The sequence below is a fragment of the Channa argus genome, chromosome 15 (assembly GCF_033026475.1).
Source record: "Channa argus isolate prfri chromosome 15, Channa argus male v1.0, whole genome shotgun sequence".
NCBI lineage: Eukaryota > Metazoa > Chordata > Actinopteri > Anabantiformes > Channidae > Channa > Channa argus.
Window position 1 is genome coordinate 6,561,516 of NC_090211.1, and position 27,269 is coordinate 6,588,784.

At 38.6% G+C, this 27,269-nt stretch overlaps 1 protein-coding gene across 1 annotated transcript in view; it reads left to right on the forward strand.

Moving 5' to 3' along the window:
- Window positions 1–27,269, forward strand: part of mybpc2a (myosin binding protein Ca) — a 49,854-nt gene that overhangs the window by 10,326 nt on the left and 12,259 nt on the right. The window contains exons 2-14 of the mRNA XM_067476368.1: window positions 10,603–10,686; window positions 10,819–10,967; window positions 11,157–11,274; window positions 11,513–11,561; window positions 14,444–14,500; window positions 14,578–14,744; window positions 15,171–15,303; window positions 19,849–19,973; window positions 22,791–22,896; window positions 23,530–23,699; window positions 25,319–25,484; window positions 25,960–26,066; window positions 26,154–26,183. Coding sequence (XP_067332469.1) covers window positions 10,603–10,686; window positions 10,819–10,967; window positions 11,157–11,274; window positions 11,513–11,561; window positions 14,444–14,500; window positions 14,578–14,744; window positions 15,171–15,303; window positions 19,849–19,973; window positions 22,791–22,896; window positions 23,530–23,699; window positions 25,319–25,484; window positions 25,960–26,066; window positions 26,154–26,183 — 1,461 coding nt within the window. The remainder of the gene's footprint in view (window positions 1–10,602; window positions 10,687–10,818; window positions 10,968–11,156; window positions 11,275–11,512; window positions 11,562–14,443; window positions 14,501–14,577; window positions 14,745–15,170; window positions 15,304–19,848; window positions 19,974–22,790; window positions 22,897–23,529; window positions 23,700–25,318; window positions 25,485–25,959; window positions 26,067–26,153; window positions 26,184–27,269) is intronic.

Here is a 27,269-nt window from a genome sequence, read left to right on the forward strand (position 1 = left end):
TTGGCCTGGTTCATTATACTTCTCTCTCCCCATTTTAGTTTATCCTCCTTTCCTTTCCCTCTCACTTTGCTCTTCTTTTCTCAGAATAAAGTGGAATCAGATTAAAGTAGGACAAAGAAATGGTGGGAAGAAAAGTGCTGAGAGTAGGGATTCACATTAAGTGAAAAGGAAGAAGAAACGGAGACTGCAAGAGACATTATCCATTTAACAGATACCTGGAAGACAGGAAAACAGGCAGTTGTAGCGTGCATAATCTAGGCCAGGGAGGACCATTGATGAAGCACAGACACGCACAAATGCAGAGGCGTGGTAATGTACAGTAAGCAGAGATGGATTTACACAGTGCTCATCAGCTGGGTATTAAGTGTTGTAGGGTCACAATTGTACTGGTTGTGACTTAGCGGCTTGGCCACAGCTCTCTCCACAGCCAGACATGAGAAAGAAGCACAACCAGAAGGAAGGACTAGGAAAAGTGGGTAAAAGAACGACCAGGTCACTTATGGATAATAACAGGAAAAAAAATCCTTGTTTTAAAAGCTGCACTAGGCAAGTTTTTTTGTGCAAAATTACACTCATCTTATCAGCCTAAATCACAGAGTGGAACCAAAGTAGAGAACGTCGCACCTTCACTAATTGAGATGCTGTAGATTGGCCCTATCTTCTCAAATTAAAAATGAGCATTGTGAATGGACCTGAAAAAACTTAAAACATGAATTAATTCTTTAGTAAGCAGCTCTGCTGGCCTGCTAGACACCAATTTGGTCCAGACTGAAATATCCCAAGTATCTCAAATATCTAAATATTGCTGTTCACCACAGGCTGAATTGTAACAACTTTAGTGATCCCTTAAGGTTTCCCATAGTAACACCATGAGGTAATTTTTTCATATTAGTCAGTCAACCTTTGCTTGATGGTTTGTCTCAGAATTTTGGGCAGCACAGTGGTGGAGTGGTTAGCGTAGCCGCCTCACAGCAGGTTGCGGGTTTGCCTTTCTTTGTGGAGTTTGGATGTTCTCTCTGTGCTTGCGTGGGTTTCCTTCGGTTACGCCGGTTTCCTTCCACCGTCCAAAAACAATCTGAATCTAATATTGCCCGCTGGTGTGAATGATAGTGTGTATTGTTGTCTTTGTGTGTATGCCTCTCTGTGGACCTGAGAAAGACTGGTGATCTGTCCAGGATGTACTCTGCCTCTTGCCAAATGACAGCTGGGATAGGCTCCAGCCCACCCGCGACCCAAAAAGGATAAGCGGTGAACTATAATAGATGGATGGATGTTCGGTACCTTTTGTCACCAGGCCCCCTGATGTTGGGTACCTTTAACTACAGTGTATTAAAAACGTTATCCCTTTCCTTTTCATCTAGCAGCATCTTATAATCAAATTCCCTTGAACACTTTGGTTTATGAACATACATCTACAATACTGAGATTCTAATTAATGTCTTGTTGAGTGCTAAGTACCAAATGTGAGCATGTGAAACATCACCATGTTAGCACTGGTACATTACATTACATTTATATCAAAGCACCAATATTTCTAAATACAGTTTCAGAGCATGGTTGTATTATTAGTCCATATGTGCTTCATGCACCTACGTGGATGCAGAAGCTTTGGGCAATGTAAGACTGATTTCATGCCTCATTGCATTCGTGAGTGTGTCACCTTAGTCTTGACCAGGGTGCTTCAGACCAGTGGACTCTCTAAAGGTCAAACACCGAAAACACCCAAACAACGTCTTTTTCAATTTATTACCCAATGAGTGCACACACTGTACACAGTCCCCCAACAACAGTCTGAGATCTGGTCAGAGGAAGGTAATCTCACTGTTCTTTGACTTTTTACTTTTGCATTCTTTAACTTGACTGTCCCGTGGGCCATTTTACACATCACACTCTATCCTTGCTATTTTTAGCTATCCAAATATATAATTTTTGCTGGTCATTCGGCTAAAGTCTTTCACCTGAGACCCACAGAAAAAATCTAATGCAGTCCTCAGCCACACAACTTCACAATGTAAACTGCCTAAATGGGAAGAGATGGGCGATACTGAGCAGTGAAAATCTTATAAATTGGATATGAAAGGACGATCCTGATAACATGTATAAAAGCCCCATGTAATCATCTGCAGAGGAAGTAGCGGTGACCTTGTGGAAACTGAGTTTACTGCATACACAATGTTGCTGGCAGTAATAGAGGAAAGTGCACAGAGATTGCTGAGAAGCTCTCCATCTCTCCTCTTTGCAGTGATCTAGGACCCAGCTGCAGGGTAAAAACATCTTCTTTCTTATGTTTGTTATAGCGACAGCAGAATATGATGTATTGTCATCATATTTTCATGTTATGATGTAAAGAAAAGGTTGTGTCTTGGAATATAAATTAGGTCATTGTTTTTTTTTACAGTCTTTTAAAAATTAGCAAGTCTAATCTCCTCAAGCTCTGTAATGTGTTTTTCCACTTTGTTGTGTGACCAGAATATTTGTTTTATTCATATATTATTTAAGCTTACGCTAATTTTAGAGGCTGCAGGATTTTAAATCACTCTTATTCAGTTATTCAGAGTCACAGTCAGACCAGAGTTTCTGATCATTAGTATCTTTTTCTTAAATCTTGATGCCAACCAAAACTGTCATTGGACATCTTACCATAGTGATGTGCAGCCACTCCACTGACAAGTCTCTGAATGGGTATCCATACAGTGACAAAAGCATATTCTATATCTAAGAAAGCTTAAGAAAAAATCTTTTTAGACTGGAAATACTTTCTCAGCCGAAACAGTGTCAGAGTGCACACTTTTTTTCCTCAGTCACTCTGGTTTATATTGGTATGACATTACAGGTACAAGTGCTGGACAAGCTCTTGTGTCAAATCAACATGCAATGAAAGGATGTGCTCAGTGGCACAGCAAAGTGTTCTCACATATTCTGACATAATACCTAACTAAAAAAATCCAGTAAAAATGCAAGAAGATCTAGTCAGAGGCTTTTACATCTCTTCAGACACAAATCTGATTTCAGCAGATACTCTTCTTCTCCATGTTAAGAGGTTTAATAGCATTTATCTTCAGTCTTTCATATAAAAATTTTCTCTCAGATCCAGTGATATTTACAGGGATGTCTAGCACTTCCAAAAAGAAGATATACTTTTACACTTTTTGATTTTTAGAGCATTTTTGGTAAAAAAAAAAAAAAAAAAAAAGTTATATATTAATAATATGTATCCCAAATAGCATTAGTCTGTTTCTATGGTGATTACCTAACTTTTATTTAAAGCCCCACTTGTCACTCAGGATGAGGGTTGTTTCTTCAAAAGAAAGCCAGTCATGAAAAGCCACAGATCAAATGCTTTAAAACACATTGGCTTTAAGGTAAAATGGTCTTGACATCCTGAGAACCAGCGGAGGACCTAGGAAAATTCACTGACAATTTTCCTTTGATTTACAGAGAGGGGTTGGAGAGATGCTCTAGCTGGAATCTCAGAAAGTTGTTTTTACTGATGCATCATGGATCCCCTCTTGGATTGAAATGCTGAAAGAGGCATTAACAGATTGCTGCCTGAAAAACAAACCATATCCAAAATAGAAGTGTTACCTCCCCAACAGTAGACACAGTGTGCCAGCCTTGAGCACAAGCAACGTGCCAAGGCCGAACCGTGATATCTCAGATCCACTGCTAAGTAGGCTCATGGGACATGTACTCTACAGTGTCAGTTGTGGGTTGTTGGTGGTTTGAGATGATAACTGTCAAGTTGATGTTCTCATTCATTTCTGTGGCTCAGCCCCTGTATAGGCTTTGCTGCCTCGACTGTACCTCCCTGAACCCATTTTTAACATTTAAACAGTTTAGCCTTAATGAGAGCACAGACCTGCAAAATTATTTAAAAAGATGGTTAAGATGTGAATGCTGCCAAAGCGGAATTATTACTGTGGTGCTGTGTGCTTTAGTTTGTCTGGCAGAAATAAACTCATGCCTAATCTGCCATCTCATTAGGAACCCTTGAGCATCTAAAGTAACCCAGATGCGGGATCCTGGAACTTTGATGTACTTATCCTATCAAAAGCATTTTTGTCTTGAGGCCATCCCTTTCAGAATTTTCTAAGCCCAATTATTCCTCATGATCTGTAAAAAACACATTATTGTCTTAGTTTCTGTAAACCGTGCTTCATTTAAATCATGTACTATTCCTCTGTTGAAATGCAACATTCTCTCTTTTACCAGAGGCAAAACCTACAGTAATCAAGAAGAGGTACAAAAAGCAAGGTTGCGTGAATGCAGTTTCCTTGTGCGGGTACTTATGATCGTGTGTTTATATTATTAAAATAAAACCATTTGTTTAAAAGTGTACATTTGGAACGGTTTTGTATATTTACAAAGGCGTCTGATTTCTGGAAATGCAGAGTGTGTATTAGCAGTGTGGTTCCTTCAAATATCTCAAAGCACTTGTGGACACTTTGTACAGTAAAATGAATTTATATCTAAAAAAAACAAAACAGTTTTGTATAGATATTTTATTGTCTCCTGAGAATTCAGATCACAAGATCTGGCTCTTCAAACAGTTTACTGAGTTTCAGCTCTTAAAGCCCTCACTAATCAAACACTGTGCTGCTGGTGTTGTGTGATATGAAATAATGAGGATGTACAAATTAATTTACATAATTGTTGTTAAATTGCAGCAGCCAAGGGCGATAAGGCTGCAGCAACCCCTGCTGGTAAGTGTCTTCATGACATCTAATCTGAGCCCACAAACTGTGCTCTAGAAATCCAATTTCTTTTTTAAGTTACACATACAGGAATTAGCTGTTATATAGTCCAATTATAATAAACACTAAAAACCAATAATTTTAATAAAGGTGTATGAAGTTTGTTTATATTTCTTTATTTATTCCTTTACAGACAAAAAGGGTAAGAACACACTGCATTTGGTGTTTGTGTGTTCCATAGACGTAACTGTCTACAGATCATCCTCATCTTCATTGTCACTGTTGTCATCATCCTCATCTACAAAATAATATGTCTTTCCCCTCATTCATCCAGAGAAGCCAGCAGACGAGCAGGGTAAGATTTAAAGATGAAACACACACAGAATCAGTGCACTTCTCTAGTGATGGGACTGAGTGTGCAGACAGAAGCATGTTCCTCATTGTTCTGCAGCATCACACAAACAAACACAAACACGCGCACACACCCACATACACACACACAAATCAAAGCAGCTCTTTCTTGGCACTGAGGCCATGTTATGAGTTTATTTTAAGACCAAAAATACAAATTCAATACTAATTAAATTAGAACAGCAGGTGTTTATATTTATTGATTTATAGGTAACCATCAAACTATATGTATGCATATTCTGCAAAGTAGGCATGCACTTGATCAGTTTCAATTTGACATTCAAGTTTTAACTTGTGTTACTTTAGTCTACAAATGCATATGCTACATGCAAATTCATCTTTCTTATTTGCATACCACATATAAACCATATGGGTGCTCACTATAATCAGTAGCTCCTGCTATTTCTAGTTAGATACAACTGACAGATAAAATGCATTTTAAAAAGTGGTCTATCACACTGAGCTGACAGAGTGGTACTATATGCACTGAGTCATATCTAGTGTATACCATACCATGCCTTGAACTAAACAGAGTACACTGATGATAATCCTGAGCAGGTATTGCAGGTATCATGTGTAGTTTAGGACTGGAAGTGTACAACTAAACACTGTGTGAACATTTTGAACATTTCAGTATTTGTAAGAGAAAAGATCAAAACTGTTATAAAGACACAGAATTAGTCTCCACAATTTTGTTTAGTAACATTATAAAACTGTTAAAAGTAATTCTGAAACACTCCAGTCCTACCTGGGATGCACCCAGCAGCTTCAGCAATACTGCTGTAAGGCCAAAGCTCAACATATTCATTTCAATGAAATACTGTGTGGTTTACTAGTGATTACTTATGACTACAGGATTCAGTTGTGTCTTCACTGATTGTTATTGCACTTCCCAAAGGCTGTAGATTATTACAAGATGATACTGTTTTGTATGTGTGAGGAAGGGTCTGAGACAGATTGAGGATGACAGATTGTGTCTCTCATTTTGTTTTCCCATGTGCCTGAAAGTCCTGACCTCTCAAATCCAATACACATTTGAATAAGGAATTAAGCTAAATATGTGAAATAATTATGTGTGGGTGTAGTAGTCCACAGTACAGCAGCTTCATGTTATGTGAGAGCTGTACTGTAGGTGTACTGTGTGTAAACATGTGTGCTTTCATAAACAGTATTTACAGTATTTGGGTTGGGTGTATTTTATAGTGCATGTGCAAATTTGGTTATTCCAGATAAGTTATTAGATAACAATGTTATGGCTTACTGAGAGTAATTACATGAATGCTTTTCTAAAAGTGTGATGAAGATGTAGAGCAGTGAGTTAACCCATTTATGCTCAGTCCCTGTCTTTAAAGGGAAACACTAGGCAGCTTACAGTAATAGCTTCAAAAACATTTTACTCAAACTAAAGAGCAGTGAGAGAACAGAAGAACATTTGAGTGACACAGTGAGGAAAGCTTGTTTATATAAACCCCTTTAAGAGCAAATGTCACCGTGCTTCACAGTAAAGACAAGAATAAAATAAAAACCAAAGCAAAAGACACGAAATGTAGACTCATAAAAAAAAAGAGCTTTTGTTTTGAAAGCAATTTTTTTTTCCCATTTTTTCAGCATCCCAATAATTTGGTGCCTACTTTTTTTGGATTTTTCACATTATGATGCCCTTAATGTTTTCAGTGATTGACAGCTCTGGATTGCGGGCTGGACAGATTCTTCAACTGCAGAACCATGATGTTGTGAATCCTGTAGAATGTAGCTGGTCAGTGTGTTACTGAAATAAGCAAGGCCTTCCATGAAAAAGATGTAATGTGGATGACAGCATATGTTGCTCCGAAACCTGTATATGTTGCTCAGCATTAATTGAGCTTTTTCAGTCGTGCAAGGTACCAAAATGTGTGTTAATTAGTGCACCCATACAACATCATAGTTGCTGGCTTTGGACTGTGCACCATTAGCAAGTCAGATGATCCCTCTTCTCTTTAGCATGGAGGATGTGGCATCTAGGATTTCCAAAAATAATTAGAAGTTTTCACCGGACAGTTTTCCACTTTGCCTCAATCCTACTTACAGTACATGAGCTCAGGCTCAGAGAAGACAGTGGCTTTGCTGAATTTTATTTCTATATTGTTGTTTATTTGCATAGTTTTAACTAGTGACTGTGTTTACTGGCATCCATGATATTGACATGAAACCTGATTAGCTGGAGACTATTTTTTTTAAAGATTTTTTTGGGCTCAGATATACTCAGGTATTAGGTATTATCCAACAGGTGATAGTCATAAAGAGTTTTACTTGGATCTGGCCTGCCCTGGGTCCTTTGTCAAGTGTCAGATAGAAGGAACCAAGTAAAGCAACACGAGGGTGTTATTATGTGTTCCCCTGCAATTAAGATGCTCAAAATGGCTGATGTTCCCCTGTACATTATTGTGTCAGAGGGGCAACCTGCTGTAGAGGATAAGCACGGTCCTCGCTAAAGTGTTATTTTATGTGTGTGTGGCGTCACTCATCTGGTAATTTAAACATACTGATTTATCTCTCAGTTGATTAAAATAAGTCACAGAGCAATGGCTGGCTTATGAAGCAATGCATTATTCTGTCATACTTTTGTTTCTATGTATAGTATGCATATGTATGCTTGCAGTACATTATATTTGCATTAAGCTGCTTAATCTGTGCTTACTTTTCATTATTAACAGATGTCCAGCCTGCAATAGGTAAGCGCTTTGCTTTGTCAGTAGTGTGTTTGTATATCTGTGTCTGTGCGAGCGTGAGCATACTGTTGCCCCTGCTTGTCTGAAGATACTGTAGATATGTGATGAATAGGCTTACACGTTGTCTTTAATCCAATCTTTGTTGAACAGCTTTTTCATTTATAATCACACGCACACATCTCAGTCTGTGGAGACCAGAGCAATACTATGGGGTGTTTTAACCCTTTGTTGTCCACACGACTAATTTCTTTTCACTAATTTATTTATTTTTTCACTCAGCCAACAGTGAGCCTAGGGATGGTAAGGAAAAGACACAACACACTGTGTCCCAGCCTGCTTGTGTCTTTTGTGCTTGTTAAGTGTCAGCCAACTCCCACCCTTAAGCCTGCATTTGCTCTCTGGATGACCATCACCTTTGTTTAAGATCTTAATCTTTTTTACTAAGGTTGTTTATTCAGTGGAAAGATTGCCTTTATAAATGTTGCATATTAGGTATAATAATCATAATCATAATAATTAATTTTTTTTTTTAACTTTTGTACTTTTATGTTTACTTTGTAAGTCAGAGCAAATTCATCCAATAACCTGTGAGGTTGTTTTCTACCAAAGCATTCGAGTGAACGTTTAAATGTTGAGAATATGAAAAGTGATATATCCTACCTGTATTTGTGCTGTGCATATATCACCTGTGTGTGTGATATCTGGATTTACTGCTAAAAAATATTACAGTGCAGTGTTAATGATCGTTTACAGTATAACCTTAGTGCGTTCATTTCTTTACTGGTGTATGTACAAATTGAGATTGAAAGCATTTGTGTGACATTGTGGGTTCTGTCTGCTGGTGCTCTGATGATGAATTGATACTGAATAAGTAATAACAGTGAAATTACAGTACTATACATTCTATGTATAGATATAGATATTTTACTATTTTCATGTAGTAATATCCAGTGTGGGGTTGGATATTATATTCCATTCTAATCTTTTCTTACTAATTACCTTAGAATGTTTCTAGAAATAGATTTAACCTTGCTGGAAAAAGCGCAATTTGTCTTCAGGAAATTCAACACATACTGTATGAAGAACACAGTTAAGAGTAACTGGACAATTGTCTCTATCTTACATAAAATTACCATACAATTATGAACATTGTTTCCACAAAAGTTTCTAGATATTATTATGGTGCTATTAAGAGATAGCAGACATGTAAAATCAAGAACATATGAGGGCCCTTACAAATCATTTGGGTTCATCATTTAAGTCCGTAGGTGGGCTCCATTCATTTACTGTAGTCCCAGCGGGCTGTTGTCCACAATTTCTAAATCCCCAGAGCCAAGGACAGAGTCTGGAGTTAATTTCATTTAGCAACCTTCATCCTAAACACAGCAAGTGTCCTATGTAACAGTGTAAGACTGTAAACATTCAAAAGTGTCCCCTGGGTGCCATTCCAGGATCAGCTTTACGCACTTAGCATTCTAACCAAAACCTTTTAAATCATCTTGAACATCTGAACTTGGATCTGTCCTCGGGGGCACTTTTGATTAAAAGATCAAATTAACTGAGCCCATAAAAGCAGAGAGAGAGCGAGAGAAAGAGGAGGAGGCTCCAATGGCGTGGCTCTCTGAATTTATGGAGGCGCATGACCTTATTTGACACGTGACCCTGGATCCATTCTCTCAGCAACTGCTCTCGTCCAATGGATGTCCACCCAGGGTGCAACTCACTCTGATTGGTGCTCCAGTGTGGTTTTATCTTAATCTGTTGCTTGTCCATAAACCTTTTTTACTTGTTAAACTTGAACAGAAATGTCTGACTCAGGGTGTGAAAGAAATGAGTTTGTGTAGATTATGTAAAGTTAACAACCTCCTGACTGCAGCACAGTTAAAGTGATTTTTGAACTTGTTCAACATATAACTCATTAACAGTTGTGTTTTGAGACAAAACCAGAATTGTTAATTGGGATCAGAGAAAGAAAGATTTGTTTTTCGGAGTGTAAGAGCACGTTGATTTAATTTGTTGGTGTTTCTCACCTGAAGATGAACTCTGGGCCAATTAACGCTTTGTTTAATAGCACAGCGCAGATACTGCACACACTCATGTGTTCCCCACTCTCTTTTTCTTTTTCCCCCTTCTGATGCAGAGTTGCCTCCTGATGGTAAGATAAATGAATATGCAACTATCTCTGTAAAGCATCACCACTGACAAGCAAACACCTTACACAAGTTACATCAATTTGCTTGCAAAAGAGACATGTGAACAGATAAAAGAGTGGCTTATATTTTCCTTCTAAGATAAGAGGGTACAGCTTCAGCTTATGTTCTGTCAAAAGACTGCAGACCTAGATGTGATGTCTTCAGAGATGATCTGAGGAGTTTCTTTATTCCCAGGGGCCAGCATATTCCAGAGGGCTCCTTGGTCACCTGTTTTTGTCAGAGGGTCCCAAATTCTTAATGGAGTGTAACTCAAAGGCATTAAGCAAACTCTCAGAATGGTTCTTCTCGTGGAGACGCTCGCTCAGATTCAGTTCTAAATAACCTTAAGAAAGGAACAGATCCCTTTGTTCACAGGGGGGGAATTAGTGATTAATCTTAATTATCACCAAATAACTCTTCTACGGTAAAAGCACCATGATCGAAAAGCTGAATTGGTGGTTTGCTTGATCAACTTGTCTTACATAGTTGTCTATCTAGTGTTATGTGTTTATTTGTGTCTTTATCTGAGTTGTACCCAGATCACAACTGCAGCTTTAATTCGTGGTTTGTGATTCCTCTATATAACACTCATCACAGAACATGTCCCAGGGGAGGAGCCTCAGCTGTCCGAGCTGACTGGCCTGTTTGTGCTGAAGCCAGAGAGTGTCACTGCAACAAAAGGTCTGGCAGAATGATCCTGAATTATATCTGCAAATTGAAAGGAGTGGCCCACTTAATGCCAAAATCCTGTTGGAATACAGACAAGATAATTTATTTTAATTAATCACTGCATCTCATGCTTGTTCTTGGCAGGCAAAGACATCACGTTTGTGGCAAAAGTGGACTCTTCAAACCTGATAAGGAAGCCAAACATGAAATGGCTAAAGGGGAAGTGGCTGGACCTGGGTAGCAAAGCTGGAAAACACGTGCAGTTTAAAGAGTCCTACGATAGGAACACCAAGGTAAGCATTCTTATACTGCACAAAGTATAGTTTTCGTTTATTACTGCATATGACTGGATGTTTAGACATGATTGAAACATGTCAACTGGCAAATTAGTCCACCACCTTGATCCTCATTCAAAATCTACTGGAGGGAATATCCTGCTGACTTTTGGGACCCTGAGCATGTGATCCCCCTCTCTCTTGTAGGTCTACACCTATGAGATGAGCATCATCAAAGTAGTGGATGGAGATGCAGGTGGCTACCGATGTGAGGTCACTTCCAAAGACAAGTGCGACAGCTGCACTTTCGAGGTCTCTGTGCAGGGTAGGTCTGGAAACAGACACTTAATCACATTATTGTCATCTTCCATTCAGCGTATCCACCATTACTATGTAACTGGCTTTGTCAGCCAATATCTCACTGCGTGTGATACACATTAGGCCCAATCATTTAGTAGACTAGCGTGGTCATCAGGCCATTATTCCTTAGCTGCTCAAGCCCGCTGTGTAATGAATTAACCTAGCCGAGCTCTCACTGTCTTCCTCCTTCTGTCTGGTTTCAGCTGTACAACAAGAGCAGCAGGACAACATCTTGGAGGCATTTAAGCGATCGTGAGTGTCAGTGCCGATGAGAGTGTACTCAACATGTCAACCGTCACACTGTTTTCCATATGCTCCTCTGTAGATCGTTGCCTCGCGGCATCTGTCAGTCTCAAGGAGTGTCTCTGACTGTGTGTCTGTCTATTCTGCAGTTGTGGCTGATTTTGTACAAGTCCGTCTATCTTCTATCGTCCCGCTTCTTTTATGTCTCATTGCATTTGCCACCTATCTGTTTAACTTCACCTGGAGATGCTCATGGTTTAGTATCTTATATGTTTCGTCACAACAATTAGTGACAGTGTCAAAAATAACATTTTCTATTTTTTTTTTTTATATATAACTGTTTTCCTGAATGTCTATTTCTGTCTCTGCCTTTCACTGTGTGGAGACAATATCTTCTGATTGTGTAGCTATTTTGCTTTTTTAAAATTTCAGCTGTCCTCTCTCTGTGTACTATGTGCACCTTGTGATTGTAAATCTGCTGACAGCTTCACACTGACAGTTTGAGTCTTCATATCTGTGTTTAAAAATATAATTTCCTTTCCTCATTAGAGTTTGAGCAGAAAGGCACAGGTAAGATGAGAAAAACAACATGGAAAAAGACAGCATCATATTGTGGTTTAGACAGGATGTCAGTGTGCTTATTTGCAGAATGCTTATATGAGAGAGGGAGGAAGCGAGGGAGAGAGATTGGTGTGATAAATGAAAAGTGAAAAGTAGGATAAAACTCAAATATGTTGCTGGAGAGATAATAGATGAGTGTGCATAACAACTTGTTATGTGGAGGTCATGCAGCTCAACCTCCAGAAAGTAAGTCAGAAAGATGTTTTTTTAACTGTGTGCTTCACTAAGCATGTGCAACGTCAGTGCAACCAAATACATGTGGTTTGACACAATTTTTTTAGGACACAGATTCCCACCCAAGGTTTAGCATGGAGGGTACCTCTGCAGTTGCCAGGGCCTACATGGACAGAATAACTCAACAAATTAGACATGATAGAAATTGTAATTTAATTTAAAAATAAATATACACATATGGAGTTTGCTACACCTTATTTTGCTGGTGATAATTTAAATTAGTTTCCAAGCTAAGCCAAGATAAATGGTTAGTTATAAGTAAAGAATAAGTAAAATAATAAACATAGAGGGACATAAATATAAATAACTAAAAGAATTGGGTAAATGACCAGCTAAAAGATATAACAAATGGTTGAAATTGTACAATGAAGTAAACAACAAATGGTTAAAATAGAAAGGTAAAAGTACAGATTGTTAGGAACCACCACTTCAGGATACTTACTTCTGTTTAATTATTTGCCTGAATTGTTTTTTTCTAAACTTCATTTCTGAAATCACGCAAGCTTTCCATGATGCATATGCTCCAGCCATAGCCAGCTATTTTTTTGTTTTCATGTTGTCACTTATTGGCCAGCTGGGATGATGCGTCACATAGCGTGTTTAAAGGAAAACATAACATATATCCTGTTGAATACATACTGTATGTTGGCACTGCTGCCCACGAAGGTTTCTCACATGATGTAGGAAACAGTGTTTTGAAACAGCTTGCAGTCATATGGGGCCACAGTATATTCATGCTTGCTGATGCTATATGTTCCAGGTTTTCAGTAAACATACAGTATTTATTATGATGTAACAATATTACACATTGAAGATAAACCAAGTACGGGAAAAACTCTATGGGAGCCAATGTTTAGACAACTGAAACTGAAATGCACCATGAGTGGCACTTAAATATTCATCTGTTAACAGATAGAGAACAAAAATGACTTTTTGTAATAAGCAACCAAATGAGAACAATCATAAAGAAGGTGATTTTTTTCATACAAAATGTTTAGTGTATCTGTAGCCTTAAGTTAGATTTTGTTCTCTTCACAGTAAACCCATGATCCCAATTTTCTGTTGTTGACTTATACACTCTAGCAATTATAGAAAAACAGTTTTTCACATCATTGACATTAACAATCTAAATTCTTAGAAAAGATCTTCATCCATCTTCCTGGTACATGCTTCTTTCATAATGTGGTGTTTGCCTGATGCAGTGCACCAGAAGCTCTCACGTCAGTTAAGATATAGCGGATGTTGCGGCTGCAGTTCATGGCTATCACCGTTTTCATGCTCACTCAACCTTTTGGTGATCTCACGTATCCTTTGAACGAGGGCACTATCACCCTCTGAGAATTTACTGACATCGGGATGACAGGGATAACATGGATGGATATTATCCTTGTATGAACCGTTCATCCACAGGACAGACGTGATCACTCAGAATGACTGAATTTATTGGCATTTGTCTTGCTCCTCGAGGGGTTCAATGGGCTTCAGCTATGCCTGGAAAAAAAGTCCACACCGTAAAGTTGATGCCAAAACTGTTGAACAGTGACAAACATGCATGCATTATGCAAATCACAATAAAATGTTCCTGTGATGTCTTTGTGTTGGAACAGTTTGCTGTGATGCTTATGGCTGTATGTCTGTTGCTTACACGTTGCTTGTCTATTGTGATTTCTGTAAGTCACTTGAATATAGGCCATGATGGTAGCTTGTACTTCTCATCAAAAGCTCTGCTCTGTATTCTCACACAACCTATTTTTGAATCTGTCAGAAGAGAGAATGAAAAAAGGGTAAGCTTTAACAGCAGGCTTCATTACAAGTCTTCTGTGTACTGTTGTATTTGCTCATGTTTTTGCTGGAACCGTGTCTCGTAATGTCTGTGCCAATTTAAATATCTGTTTAATGTGACAGAGAAAGGGATTTGTTATCGAATGTATGTTACTAATGTAATTTTCTTGCTTCTAATTCACCAGTGCTATGAATAGCACAGTGTTTTTTAAACATAGCATAATCTCTTAATGCCAAATGTCTTTTAACTCCAGTGGAGATGCAGATGAGGATGCTGGTGATCTAGACTTCAGTGCACTGCTTAAAAAAAGGTGAGGTCTGCATTTTTAAGGGATTTTGGAGTAATTTTGATTTTATCAGATTAACAATCATGTCTTCATAAAATCAGAGAAAAGAAACAAGAGGAACCCAAAGAAGAAGTGGATGTATGGGAAATCCTAAAGGCGGCCAAGCCCTGTGACTATGAAAAGATTGCCTTTCAGTATGGCATTACAGACCTGAGGGGCATGCTGAAGAGGCTGAAGAAGATGAGGATGGAGCCCAAAAAGAGTGACGGTGAGGAAAGGGGAAAGCAAGAGGAGATGGGTTACGAGGCAAAGTGGATAGAAGTGCAATAGAAGTGAGGTGGCAGGCAGGAAATGAGAGCTTATAATACAACCGGCTGTAAATACCTGCAGCAGTTAAAGGCCTCCTGGGAGACATTATATTGCTGGGATGACAGCATGTGCATATGTTGCTGCTGGTTTGTACGTAAAGATTATTCGGCTATTAAAGCTACAGTGTGTAGCTGCTTGATTAGTAAGTTCTTGGTTTTTTTATTTGGTTGTGACTAATACCTCAAGGGCCGTGCAGAGCATCGTGGAGGGTAGTAAACGATGGAAGAACACAGGAGAAGGGGAAAGACCAGGGCAGAGCCAAGTGGACTTACTGTGTCTTATGTTGCAAGTTGCAACAATATCAACAAAATACTTTTTTTGTCAGCTTTCCTGAGGAAGCTGGATTCAGCCTACTCAGTGGACAAAGGAAAGAAGATCCAGCTCAGTGTGGAAGTGGCTGACCCTGATGTTCCTATCAAGTGGCTCAAAAATGGACAGGAAATCAAACCATCAGCCAAGTGAGCAAATTACCCCTACTGCTTGTCTGTGCACTGGGAGGTAGGCTATATAGTATTTGTGTGCATGTGGAAGGGTTTTGTGTACTGGACCCCAGCACTAAAGGGTGACTTCATAAAATTTCAACTTGCTCTCTTTAGTTTAGTGTATATATACATTAATGCTTCCAAAGATCCCTTTGAATTCTCTATTCTAAGATATTTCTCCAATTCTACCTAAAAAACTCCTCTGGGTGACATCACTCAGAGAAGTTTTTCATCATTAGGAGTTCAGATGATGTCATCTGGGGGAGCTCTGGAAAAGCATGTTAAACCTGATTACAAACTTCATAGTGTGAGCAACAAGATGACATAATCTTAACTGAAGGTTCCTCCAAGTGATGTCATCTGGAGGCATTTTTTCAGCTGAAAGTAGAGAGATATTTTGATATAGGGAAGTCAATGGGAAGTTTAATGGCATTTATGTACATGTACTACCTAAAATAGATAAAAAAGAAGCAAATTCAAACTCAGTGAAGTCGTCCTTTAAGGGAGTATACTGTACTGTTATGCATTGTCTAATTATTGTAATATACTGTACAATGGTGCTTAAAAGTTTGTGAACCCCGTAGAATGATCTCTGTTTCAGCTGAAATGACCTAAAATGTGATCACACTGTCATGCCAATTTTTAAAACTAGAAAACAAGAACCCAAATTCTTCTAAAATCTCTTTTGCCATGACTCATGACTAAAACACAAAACCAGTGTTGCCAGGATGAGACTTTGAGAGTGAAGGACCGGATTTGTTTTTTAAAACCTCAATATGTAAAGAGTTTATGTTAAAATAATCACTTCAGAATCATTTTAAGGCAAATGGCTTCTCTCTCATTGCTACCTGGAGTCCTGGAGTCCAGCCCTGAAAACATTTTTGTGAGAACTGAGTAACACTTTACAGTACAGAACAACTTGGTGTTCTTACTATTAATCCCCCATTTAATACATCCATAGAAGGCGCTAATTAAATATTTGGTAAGAAGGTGTGGTCTGAGGATAATAGGATGATTACAAAAAGAGAGAGAGCTGACAGAGAATAATATCAATATGAAAGGATATAAGACAGATGGGGGCTGCTGTTCTTGCTGTGGGTCCAGAAAGGAATAACTTATTAGCTCGCTTACCTCGTTTAGTGTTGTCGTGTTTGGTTGTGTTAATGAAGTTGAGGTTTGGCGAGTATAGCAAACTCTCTGAATAACACACTAACACGACATTGGAAGTGGTAATATGTGCTTTTAATTGGTTGCTGTATAACGATAGATGTGTTGTTAAGCTTGCCACCCACATTCCAACATTTGTCAAAATAATTCATTTTTGGTCAGTTGGAAAGCTGTTCTGTTTCTTTTTGTGGAAGCTTTGACTGGTTCATGGGAAGAAAATTATCTGAGCATAAATATTTACTTCAAGGTACAACATAGTTGTAATGCTGCCGAGTTTTTTTTGCGCTTAGAACTCATAATTAAACTGTACAAGATTGTTTCAGTGACCTGGAATTACACACTATCACTTTCATACTGCTATTAGTTACTTAGTTACTTTTCAGTGGACAGTAAATGAAACTACACTATGCAGAGTCATAGAAACTGTTACTCTACCATGTCAGTCAATATAATTGTTTGGCTTCTGATGTACATTGGGGGGGTTCAGTAGCAGTTTCTGCTTGTAAACAAATGCACATGTACATGTTATGAGGAGGACTTTGCTTTAAACCAAACAGTGCCAAATAAATGGAAATTACATACAAACAAATGTAAGATATGTAAATGTGAATTTGTTTAACTGGCTTCACTCTCTTATGGAGACTGAACACATTTGAAACATTACATATACAGAAAGACAGAAAATTATCTACTATCTATCACCCCATAAATGCAAAAATTACATAATCCACCTCATGAATCTAAGTTGCCTATATAAACATACAGAAGACCCAGAACAACATGAGCATTTTTTGGAGTTGTGTTTCTGTTCATCTAGCAAAAGTTAAGTCTTGTATTCGCTCTCTTTTTTTGCTGTTTTCATTTTCTACCAACTCCTTTGGGAAATATCTGCCTCTTTAACTACCAAAGTCTCCACTACTGTATGTTCACTAAGCTATGAGTTTCTGCTGTTTGCTGCAGAGCAGGTAGTGTAAACTGTCTTTCCCTAAAAAAAAAAAACAGCTGCTTCTTGAAATAAAGTTGATTAATCTGGGGCCCGTGACCTTAACTGTAAAAGTAGGAAAACTGCAAATAATAATCTGTGGGAGCAACAAGCAACTCTTCTGTCCTTAACACACAGTCAAGCAATGTCTCTTGAAGTTTCCACCATAAAGTGCAATTCATTATTCATGCACGAACCCTAGACCCGGCTTTAGATAATTTAGATTACAAACCTTGTTACTGAGCTACTGGAAATTGGTTGGACTACAGTTTTGCTCAGAAGGAAAAACTGAAATTGGCCACAACTCTGACTTTGGTACAGTATATGATTAACAGTAGATACTGTGTATAGTTGTTTGAGCTCAGTTGGTAAGGCAGTCGTCCACGGACCACAGGGTCTGTGGTTTGATCCCTGTTCCTGGCTATATGTCAAAGTGTCTCTGGGCAAGACACTGAACCCCCAACAGCCCATTCCCATCCCCAGCTTTGCAGTGCCGGTCCAAGTCCGGTAGAAATATGGGCGGGTTGCGTCAGGAAGGGCATCCAGCGTAAAAAACAGTGCCAAATCAACATGATCCACTGATGCGACCCTGAACTCACGAAATAAGCCAAAAGGACAAAATACAAAAGAAAACAAAAAACTGTATATGTTTGTTTTGAGCGGCTGTAGCCTGTTGAGCACTTCCAGTGTCTGTGTCACTTTCCTCTTTGCTCTCTCCCCCTCCTTCTTCAAAGGCTTTTTTTTTTTGTTGTTTTATTGAAGAGGGTACAGCTGTTACGAGTGGTATTTTTTCAATGGCTTCACCATCTGTCATTTTGAGTAGCTTCATGCTGTTCATTGAAAGTAAGGCAGCCCTTTTCCTGTTTTCATTAACACTGTTACTATGGGAAAGAGGACCTTTTTTTGCCCTGTAAAGAGAGTCACCGGGAACTGCCTTGGGCTGTGCTCCATGACCACTGAAATGTAACACATCAAATGTTTTAGGTTACAGACATAGAGCCATTGGGATTAAGGTTTTCCTGTGGAAAGAGTCAGAGCCAAAGGGGAAGTATCCTTACACATCAAAGTAGACATGTTAGGGAGTGTTGCATGTATGAAATAGCAGCATAATGCTTTCTGTAGACCCCATGGAAACTGTGCGAAGTATGATAAACCTCCTCAAGTGGTATCCCCTGAGCCAGCATTCATTGGTGCTTAAGACTGCTGGTACCTGGAAATGTGAGTACCCATTCCTCTTTAGCTTGGTGACTAAAAGCTTAGTGACCTGATTAGAAAGACCTGATTAGGAATCAGTACGCAACCTTGTACCTCCTACGAAATTTAGTAGGTTACCATCATGCCATAAAACTGAAGGTTTAGGAGGTTTTTATCATGCACTGTGGTGTGCCCAACTATTGCTGTTGCGGTTACATTATCCCACAGCTACAATCTTCTTAGAATGAGGCACTAAATCAACATTAGGTTTAGACACAAACATATCTGGGATTGGTTTAGAGAAAAATCACAAACACTGAAATACTACTGACATTTCAAAGTGGAATCAGAACTGCTGTCACCAACTTAAAAGTCATCCGCCTTGACCTCCTACTTGAGCAGATTGCCTCTTTCTCTAAAATATGTCACCTCTCACATGTGTGGAAGTAGTACAGGCTACCTACTCAACCAAAGGTATGGGCTAATAAGTGCCACATCGGATAGAATAAAATAATCGAATCAGCTGTTAGCGGCTACTAAGAGTAGGTAAATTGCATTGTGGGTAATGTAGGTGGCCCAAAGAATATGCCCAAAGAAAAGTGCAGGGCTTTTGACAATTACTGTATGGAAGCCACACTGTACCAACTGTGTTACTACATGTAGGAGATGTATCTAAAGAGCTAACATGAATCCTCCACAGTGGCTTTTATCATTTGTTCATAAACACTGTGCCGCTGTTTATGACTCCCACACAAACAGCTCCAACTCAACTGTAGCTCACTTACTGTTAATGCCAGTGGCCACCTTGACTTGTCTGATGATGTGCAGCTTGTAACCATGGAAATTATTCAATCACTACCTGCCATCACGTGTGATGATGTGACTGTGTATCATTCCTGTAAGTGTTGTCGTTGTTAATACAGCAACCCAGAGACACGTGTGTGTACGGGTGTGTGTGCATGTAGAACTCTCAAGGTCTGTACAAGAATGTGTGAATTCTTTGTCTTAGTCTATAACTGTGAGTCACTGCGTTGTCTCCAGGGCCTCTGTGTCTGATTATGACTGGATTTGCTGAAAACAGTTATTTATTATTCACTTTCTCTTTCTTTGTCTCTGTCTCTCTCCTTGTTTGTTCTATATCCTCTTATAATCTTCCCTCATCATTCCTGCACGTCCAGGTATGTGTTTGAGAGCGTGGGCAACAAGCGGACACTCACTATCAACAAGTGCAACCTGTCGGATGACGCAGCATATGAGTGCGTGGTTGGGGAGGAGAAGTGCTTCACTGAGGTTTTTGTCAAAGGTATATGAGTCACTGTCTTTGGAGGAATCCTTCTTTCTGGAGGGAGAAATTTTTCTGCTCGGTTTAGCAAATGCTGTCATTTGAGCGTTGAGAGGCTTGACAGCTCTGTTCCCTGCTTGTGTCTTGTGTTTGTCATCTGTTTATTTCAATGCTTTTATGCCACACAGTCGAAGGCCACACTCTGATATCTGCTCACTCATTTTTAATGGGCATGTGGCGAGTTAAATTTTAATCTTTTGAGTATTGTCATGTATCATCGTCGTTCTGCTGTATGTATTAATGTGCTGTCATGTTTACTAGAGTTTGACTGATACGTGTGTTTTTGAAGGCCAGTTTAATTGTAGTTTAAATCAAATATTAATATTTTTTGTTTTTGTATGTCATGTCCATGTTATATTTAACCTAAAATATCCCACACGAGCATTCAGTGTTATTGTAGTGGAAAGTTCCATGTAAATAATGCTGATGTAAAGTATAATGTGTAGTAATGGATTATTTTAACTTGTATCAAAAGTTTTCCATATAGAATCATTCTATTGTATTGTGTAGTATTATACACATTATATATATATATACATACACATTATATATGGCAAATTGGTCTGAATGATGACTGTGTAATCAAACACATCATACCGGATACTGAGCAGTGTCCTTCTTAATGTATCCGTCTAACTCCGGTGGTTGCATCTCCTCTCTTCTGCGTATTTTTTTACAGTGAGCATGAGAGGTCTTAATAGATGTAATTGGGTCTACTGCTGCTATATTAATCCCATGCTTTACTCTCTGCGCTCACTGCTGCCCATACTGCTTTTACATTATCAAAGGCCAGGAAGAGGGTAAGCTCTTCACCACAGACACCACCCCCATGCAGCTACAGTGTGTGCGAGTGTGTGTATGAGTGTTTGTGTTCATAAAAATATCATTCATGTTGCTGCTCGCAAACATCTACATCACTGCCTTTTCTAGATGATTCATCTTGACATTAGCAAGGGCAGTGGGGAGTTCAGCAGATGACAGCTAGTCAAAACTAGCAGACACGGTTCTTAAAAAAGACAAAAAGTACTTAAACAAAACTTTGGGCTTTTGCTCTGCTGTGGTGTGAAGTGATTCTCAGGTGAATGTTTTGTTTTCACCACATGACATCAAAAATCAACAGCCACTAAACTCCGCAGTATGAGCAGCATCTCTCTGATGTAGATTTGTGAAAATTATATTACTAGATTAAGTATGTTAAATTACTTAATGTTATTAGTTTTAATACTGTATCTGATGAAACAACGCTGAACATAAGTCTAAGCCAATAACTGAAAGCTATGGAGAATCACTAGCAAGGTTTTGTCTTGAGGTTACAGATTCTGCCTACCAGAACCTCTAAGCCTGACTTTTTATCTTTTTATTAAATCAAACAAAAAAAAAAAAAAACGAAAACAGTTGTTAAAATGAGAATGATGTCTATTATTGCATGTACTACTGTAGGCTTCTGGGTGAAGCTTTGCCTGCTGTTTCCCCTTATTTTCAGTCTTTTTGAAACAAGCTAAGCTGCTACTAAACGTATTTAATTTACAGATCTGAAAGTGGATTTAATCTTCTCAGTTAACTTTTAATAAGATGTTGAAAAATACCATTATAATATACATAGTGGCTAAACATACGATATTTTAGTTTAAAACTATGGCAAATTATAGTATGAATTGTTTGGATTTGCAGATAAATGTAGGTTTAATTCTTCATACCCACAGATTTTATTTTTATATCAAACACTTTTTTGTTGTTGCATCTTCACTATGAAGTATACTGAAGACATTAAGCTCATTTCACAAACCATTTGTGAAGCCTGTAGTCAAATTGAACATATGTCTGTGCTGCTGTGACTGTGGTTCAGAGGCTCTCCAACTGAGGTTGGAAAGAGCCAAGATGTCCGGAGGGGGCCTGGGTGCTGACATTGACAAATAGCTGAGGCTAGCAGAGCATCAAACATAATGTCATGTGGTTACACAATGTGACTCCCTCCACCTCAGGAGACTTGATGTACCTTCCACCTCTACAAGGCAGGTGTGTTTGCTGGCACTGATAGGGACTTTAGGAGCATATTGTGCTATTGACAAAATCTGAAAGAGATCTTACATGTGTTATATTAATCTTCTGTGCTTATAAAGAAAACTATTATAGATGACCCCCACCATCTATGGACAGAGTTAAACTATACCTGAGAGATAGTCCTCTTGCTCAAAAATAAACCACTAGGTCATCTGTACAAACAGTTTATTATGATCTATATCAATGTCTCATTACTAAGTGACCTCAAAGGAGGAATTCAAATTATGTCAGGATAAAACATTAGATTTTTAGGAAGCCACAGGAGAAAGCTCTTACCTAACCTATCCATGTGTTTTCTATTGTTATAACGACAACTAGGACACTTAATCTTCAGAAAATATAGGAAGCATATTTTAGAGGGATCTAAAAAGACATGAATCCAAAAAGAAAAATGGCAAACGAAACCTGTTTCGGTGTTCATGTGGTAAATCGACAAGAGAGATTTAAAAAATTGTGAACATACCCTTTATATAGATGGTCTTTAAAGTGTTTATTGGAAATCAAAGGCAAGATTCAGTCTCAGGTTCAGTCATTGTAATGCATGTTTTGTGAAACCCTCTACAAAAGACTTGAACGCTCCACTGATACCTTCAAGTTGTGTTTAACCAATGTACACAATATTTTTTACATGATCCTTCAGGATTCTGGACAGTATTAAGTTGGTAATTTAGACATGTGGAGTGGGCAATTTACACAGTACTTTCCATGTGTCCTCAGAGCCTCCAGTCACCATCACTAAGCTGCTGGATGATGTCCACACCGTGGTGGGTGAGAAGGTGGAGTTTGAGGTGGAAGTATCAGAGGAAGGAGCCAGTGTCAAATGGTGAGCTACAGTACTATAGACAGTAGTACTATTACAGTACTATAAATCTTGATGATTTATTTAGAAGACAGTTTCTTGCACAAATGCATCAATTATCCATGAGGTGATGCATTCATGGTGGTCTAGATATCCCTTTGTAAATTACTTTTGAGGTTTGCATGTTGCTTTTATGTAAAGGACTATCAAGATAGTGAATTTACATCACGCCATGTTAACTAGGAGATGTGGATACACATCTGTGATCCATGTGTTCTGTTTACCTGTGTTTGCTACTGTACAGTGGTTAGAATGGCTTAGCTGCATATCATTTCTTTAATTAAAAAGTAATTTTAGGAGGAAAAACAGTAACCCTACATGACGTGATTCAATTGCAGTTATTAAATCCTACATGTTTTATATGGAATGTTTTTTCTGCATTATAATGTACAATGCTTCATTAAAAAACCCATATCTAAACTATTTTTACAACTACTGTGAATATACTGTACCACCCAAGATTTCTTCTGTACTATTTTTAATGTGTGCCAAAGCCTCTAGCCATGCATTAGAAACATGTCAATTAGCTCCTCCTCTCTAAAGCATGTGTGTGTGTGTGTGTGTGTGCATGTGTGTGTGTGTGTGTTTTCTCCTAAGGATGAAAGATGGAGTTGAGCTGAACAGAGAAACTGCAGGTTCAAAGTACAGGTTTAAAAAGGATGGGAGGAAGCACATTTTGATCATCAATGAAGCAACTAAGGAGGATATTGGAATGTACTATGCATTTACCAATGGTGGAGAGTCAAAAGCAGAACTCGAGGTTGAAGGTATCTTTTTATCTGTAACTTATCCCCAATATCTGACATTTACTCCTAAAGCTATTAACTGCCCAGGATAACATATTAGTACAAAGCCAGAAAGCACACAGAGCAAGTAGCATTTTCACTTAAAAATCATGCATTAATTAAACAGATGTTAAAAAATGTAACAGTAAAGTTTTAGAACATCATCAGTTGTATAAAGTTTTTCTGCCCTTAAAGAGAATTTACACATGCACATGTTGATGTTTTCTATTTTGACAGGCATGGAAAGCAATAAATTAGTCATTACACATGTCATAATTAATATCACTTCACTAATCCCTCATATCAGTAGTTCATCACACTATTCGCCATGGTAATTTTCTTCTACACCTCCAAAATTGATGGTTGAGCGCAGTCTCATCCTACAGATGTCAAGCTGTCTCAGCTGCTGAGAACTAGTAAGCCAGACGAGTTTACTAATTTGATTAGTGTACGTCCTTCCTCCTCGGTGGACGCTTAGTGTGGGCATATTATTGCAAGCCATATAGGCTAATTAGATACCTTAAGGTCCCCCCCAAAGATTAAGAAATGGCTTGCTGGTCACCAATGTGTCCAATGTCCTATCAATGCAAATACTTCTGTAGTCTGCCAGACTCTGTGGTTTTCAGCTTGTCCCTTCAGGGGTCACCACATGGAATGTTTTCGGCACGTTGACATGAGGTTTTATGCTGGATGCCCTTCCTGCCACAAACCTCCCATTTTTTTGTTCAGGCTCAGGACTGACACCAAGGTCGCCCTCGATGGCTGCGCAAGGCCACACCTGGTGGGGTGGAATTCGAACCTGTGGCCTTCTGTATCCCGGCACAATGCTCTACCTTTTAGCTACCAGGCCCCCTTCTCTAGTGTGCTAGAATATGGAAGACAAATAATTAATCCCAGAATTCAGTGCAGTGTTAAACTAAGGTGTTGATAGCCAGCCTGCTATCTAGTTTATGGAAATGGGAAAATGCTAATTTAACAATCAATGCTAATTACTTGTTATTATAAAATAATGCTTGATAAACACTTACAAAGTAGACTGTGCTGTATGTCGCAGGTATTTGAAACCTGGGACAATAAAATTCAAAGCAGTGGAATCACACATACAGCCTATTATTGTCTTTTTACCTTACTGTTGATTTTGAACTGACAGCAGTGGAAAGAGAATATTTTCACTTTTGGTGTGTATTTCTATTACAAGGTCAGCCTTGAATTTCTTTTAAAGTGCTATTAAAAGGTTTTTCAAAGTCTTACATTATTTTACCCGTAGACTCCCTGTTAAATAACTGTTTGCCTTTTTAGAAATCTGCTTACATGTTCTCTTGCCAAGATATTACATGAAATGACTGGTACACTCTACCTTTTCCCCACTGCATACAGTGTTTATAATACAAGAGATTAAAATGGGTTTTAGTATGGTAAAGCGAAAAGGAGCATATGCAGCAATGGTTAAATGCACAGAATATTTCCTGTGTATGTGCAGTAATAATATTAATAATATTAGAGTGTGAATCTAAACTACTGTGAAATATTGCCTGACACTGGATTAATTGTCACACAAACATCTGAATGCTACAGTATGTACTTATCTGTTTTTCCTTCAGATAAGGAGCTGGAAGTTCTGCAGAGCATAGCTGACCTGACAGTGAAGGCTGCTGAACAGGCTGTATTCAAGTGTGAAGTGTCTGATGAAAAAGTTACGGGAAAATGGTTCAAGGATGGCGTTGAAGTCCAACCAAGTGATCGCATCAAAATATCACATAGTGGAAGGTATTATATCAGACTGCTGTGGGTTCATGTTTAGTTGTCAAAAAACAGTTGTGTTTGAGCTGTACATCCCAACCAACATGCCCTCAAAATTGACACAAATACACAATATCATATTACACACATATTAACCATCACAATGAGGGCTGTCTGCCCTGTGGGTTGGCAAACTATAACTAAAAAGGGTTTCCATGTTATTTGGCCCATTTTTGAATAGGCCGCATTCTGCAAAGGTTTAATTTCTAAATACACACAAGCACACCCACACCCAGCAGCTTTCAGTAAACCCCCTATCAGAGGAGCCTATTGCAGGTGATATGGCAAGGCAGCAGTGATCACACCAGGTAAAATACATTTAGTATGTTTCTCACTCTACGTTATTGCCTCGTAAAGTATGTTGCTAGGGCAACTGTCTTTTGCATAATTGTGGTCACAATCAGTGTTGTCTCCTTGGTAACATCTGGTAGCATGTCCCCAGGACCCACAAGCTGACAATTGATGATGTGAAGCCCTCGGATGCTGGAGATTATACCTTTGTCCCTGATGGATATGCTCTTTCTCTCTCTGCAAAACTCAACTTCCTGGGTGAGAGAAACACACAAGCCAAATATGAAACATTGAATGTTTTTCTGAAATAGGAACTGAATATGACACGTGTATGTTTCCCAACAGAGATCAAGATTGACTATGTTCCCCGACAAGGTAAGCATTGTTCTATATTCTATATTTTTTCAAATTAGTGTAGTTTTCTAATTAATTACATTATGTGACAAATCTACTGCATCTACTGATGTGTACTGTTAGTGAATTATTGATCGAAAGTTGGATCTCAGCAGTGAGATCCAGCCTAATGCTACCAAGAGTCACTAATTCAGCCCTAACAGTTTTTTACAGTCCTAAGTCTATCAAACTAGACAACCTGAAAATGTTGTGCCTCTGGCCATGTCTGTTACCAGCGCAAAGGCATCAAAACTTGTGCGACAACTCCCTCACCCTGCTAACCAGCATTAGGAAAATGTAGTGCTTTAGGGAAAGTGCTAAAGTAATAAGAAACAAAAGAAACAAACAAAATGCCTGCAAATGTGATTAAATTGTAAAGAGTAACTTAACATCTGTCTTTCACTGCCAAGTTTGGTTAAAAGTTTGTTTCATCTCTGACAACACCATTGAAGGGTGCATGGGTATGTATGTTTCGCTCTATTCTTAATTACACCCTGCAGCAGTGATGTTGCGGCCACAAACGACCAAATTTGTGAACAAGGAAATCCGAGTGTTTGATGTTAAAGAGTTCTTTTCTTGCTTGTCAACTGGTTCAGCATGTGGAACTCAAGACTCCCAAGCAGCAGCAGTTGATGACTGAGTAACTGTGAAGGCATCAAGCTGTCATTGTATGCATTTGACGGACTGGAAAGAGGGAATGAAAGAGCAGAAACTCTTTTGCAAACAACAAAGCAGAAAGTACCATGAATGGAGGAGCACAAAAATGGTCAAATCTGAAAAAGTTGGGACGAGAGACCCAGAGAGTCACATGAGTAAGATCAGCAAGTTTGGAGATTGAGCAATGAGAAGAATATGCAGAAGGGAGTTATTTGAGAGCTTGGCTCAAATACCTCCCCCGGCTTCATGTAAAGAATCTGTACAGGCCAGAGATATATAGAACTTGCTTTTAGCTGTATGTACTGTACAGTATGGCCCCCATAGATAACGTTTTAAATTCCCTTTCTGTCTCTATCTCATGTTGTCCCCCCTTTTAGGTCACCCTATTTAAAATGAATGAGGTGACCAAAA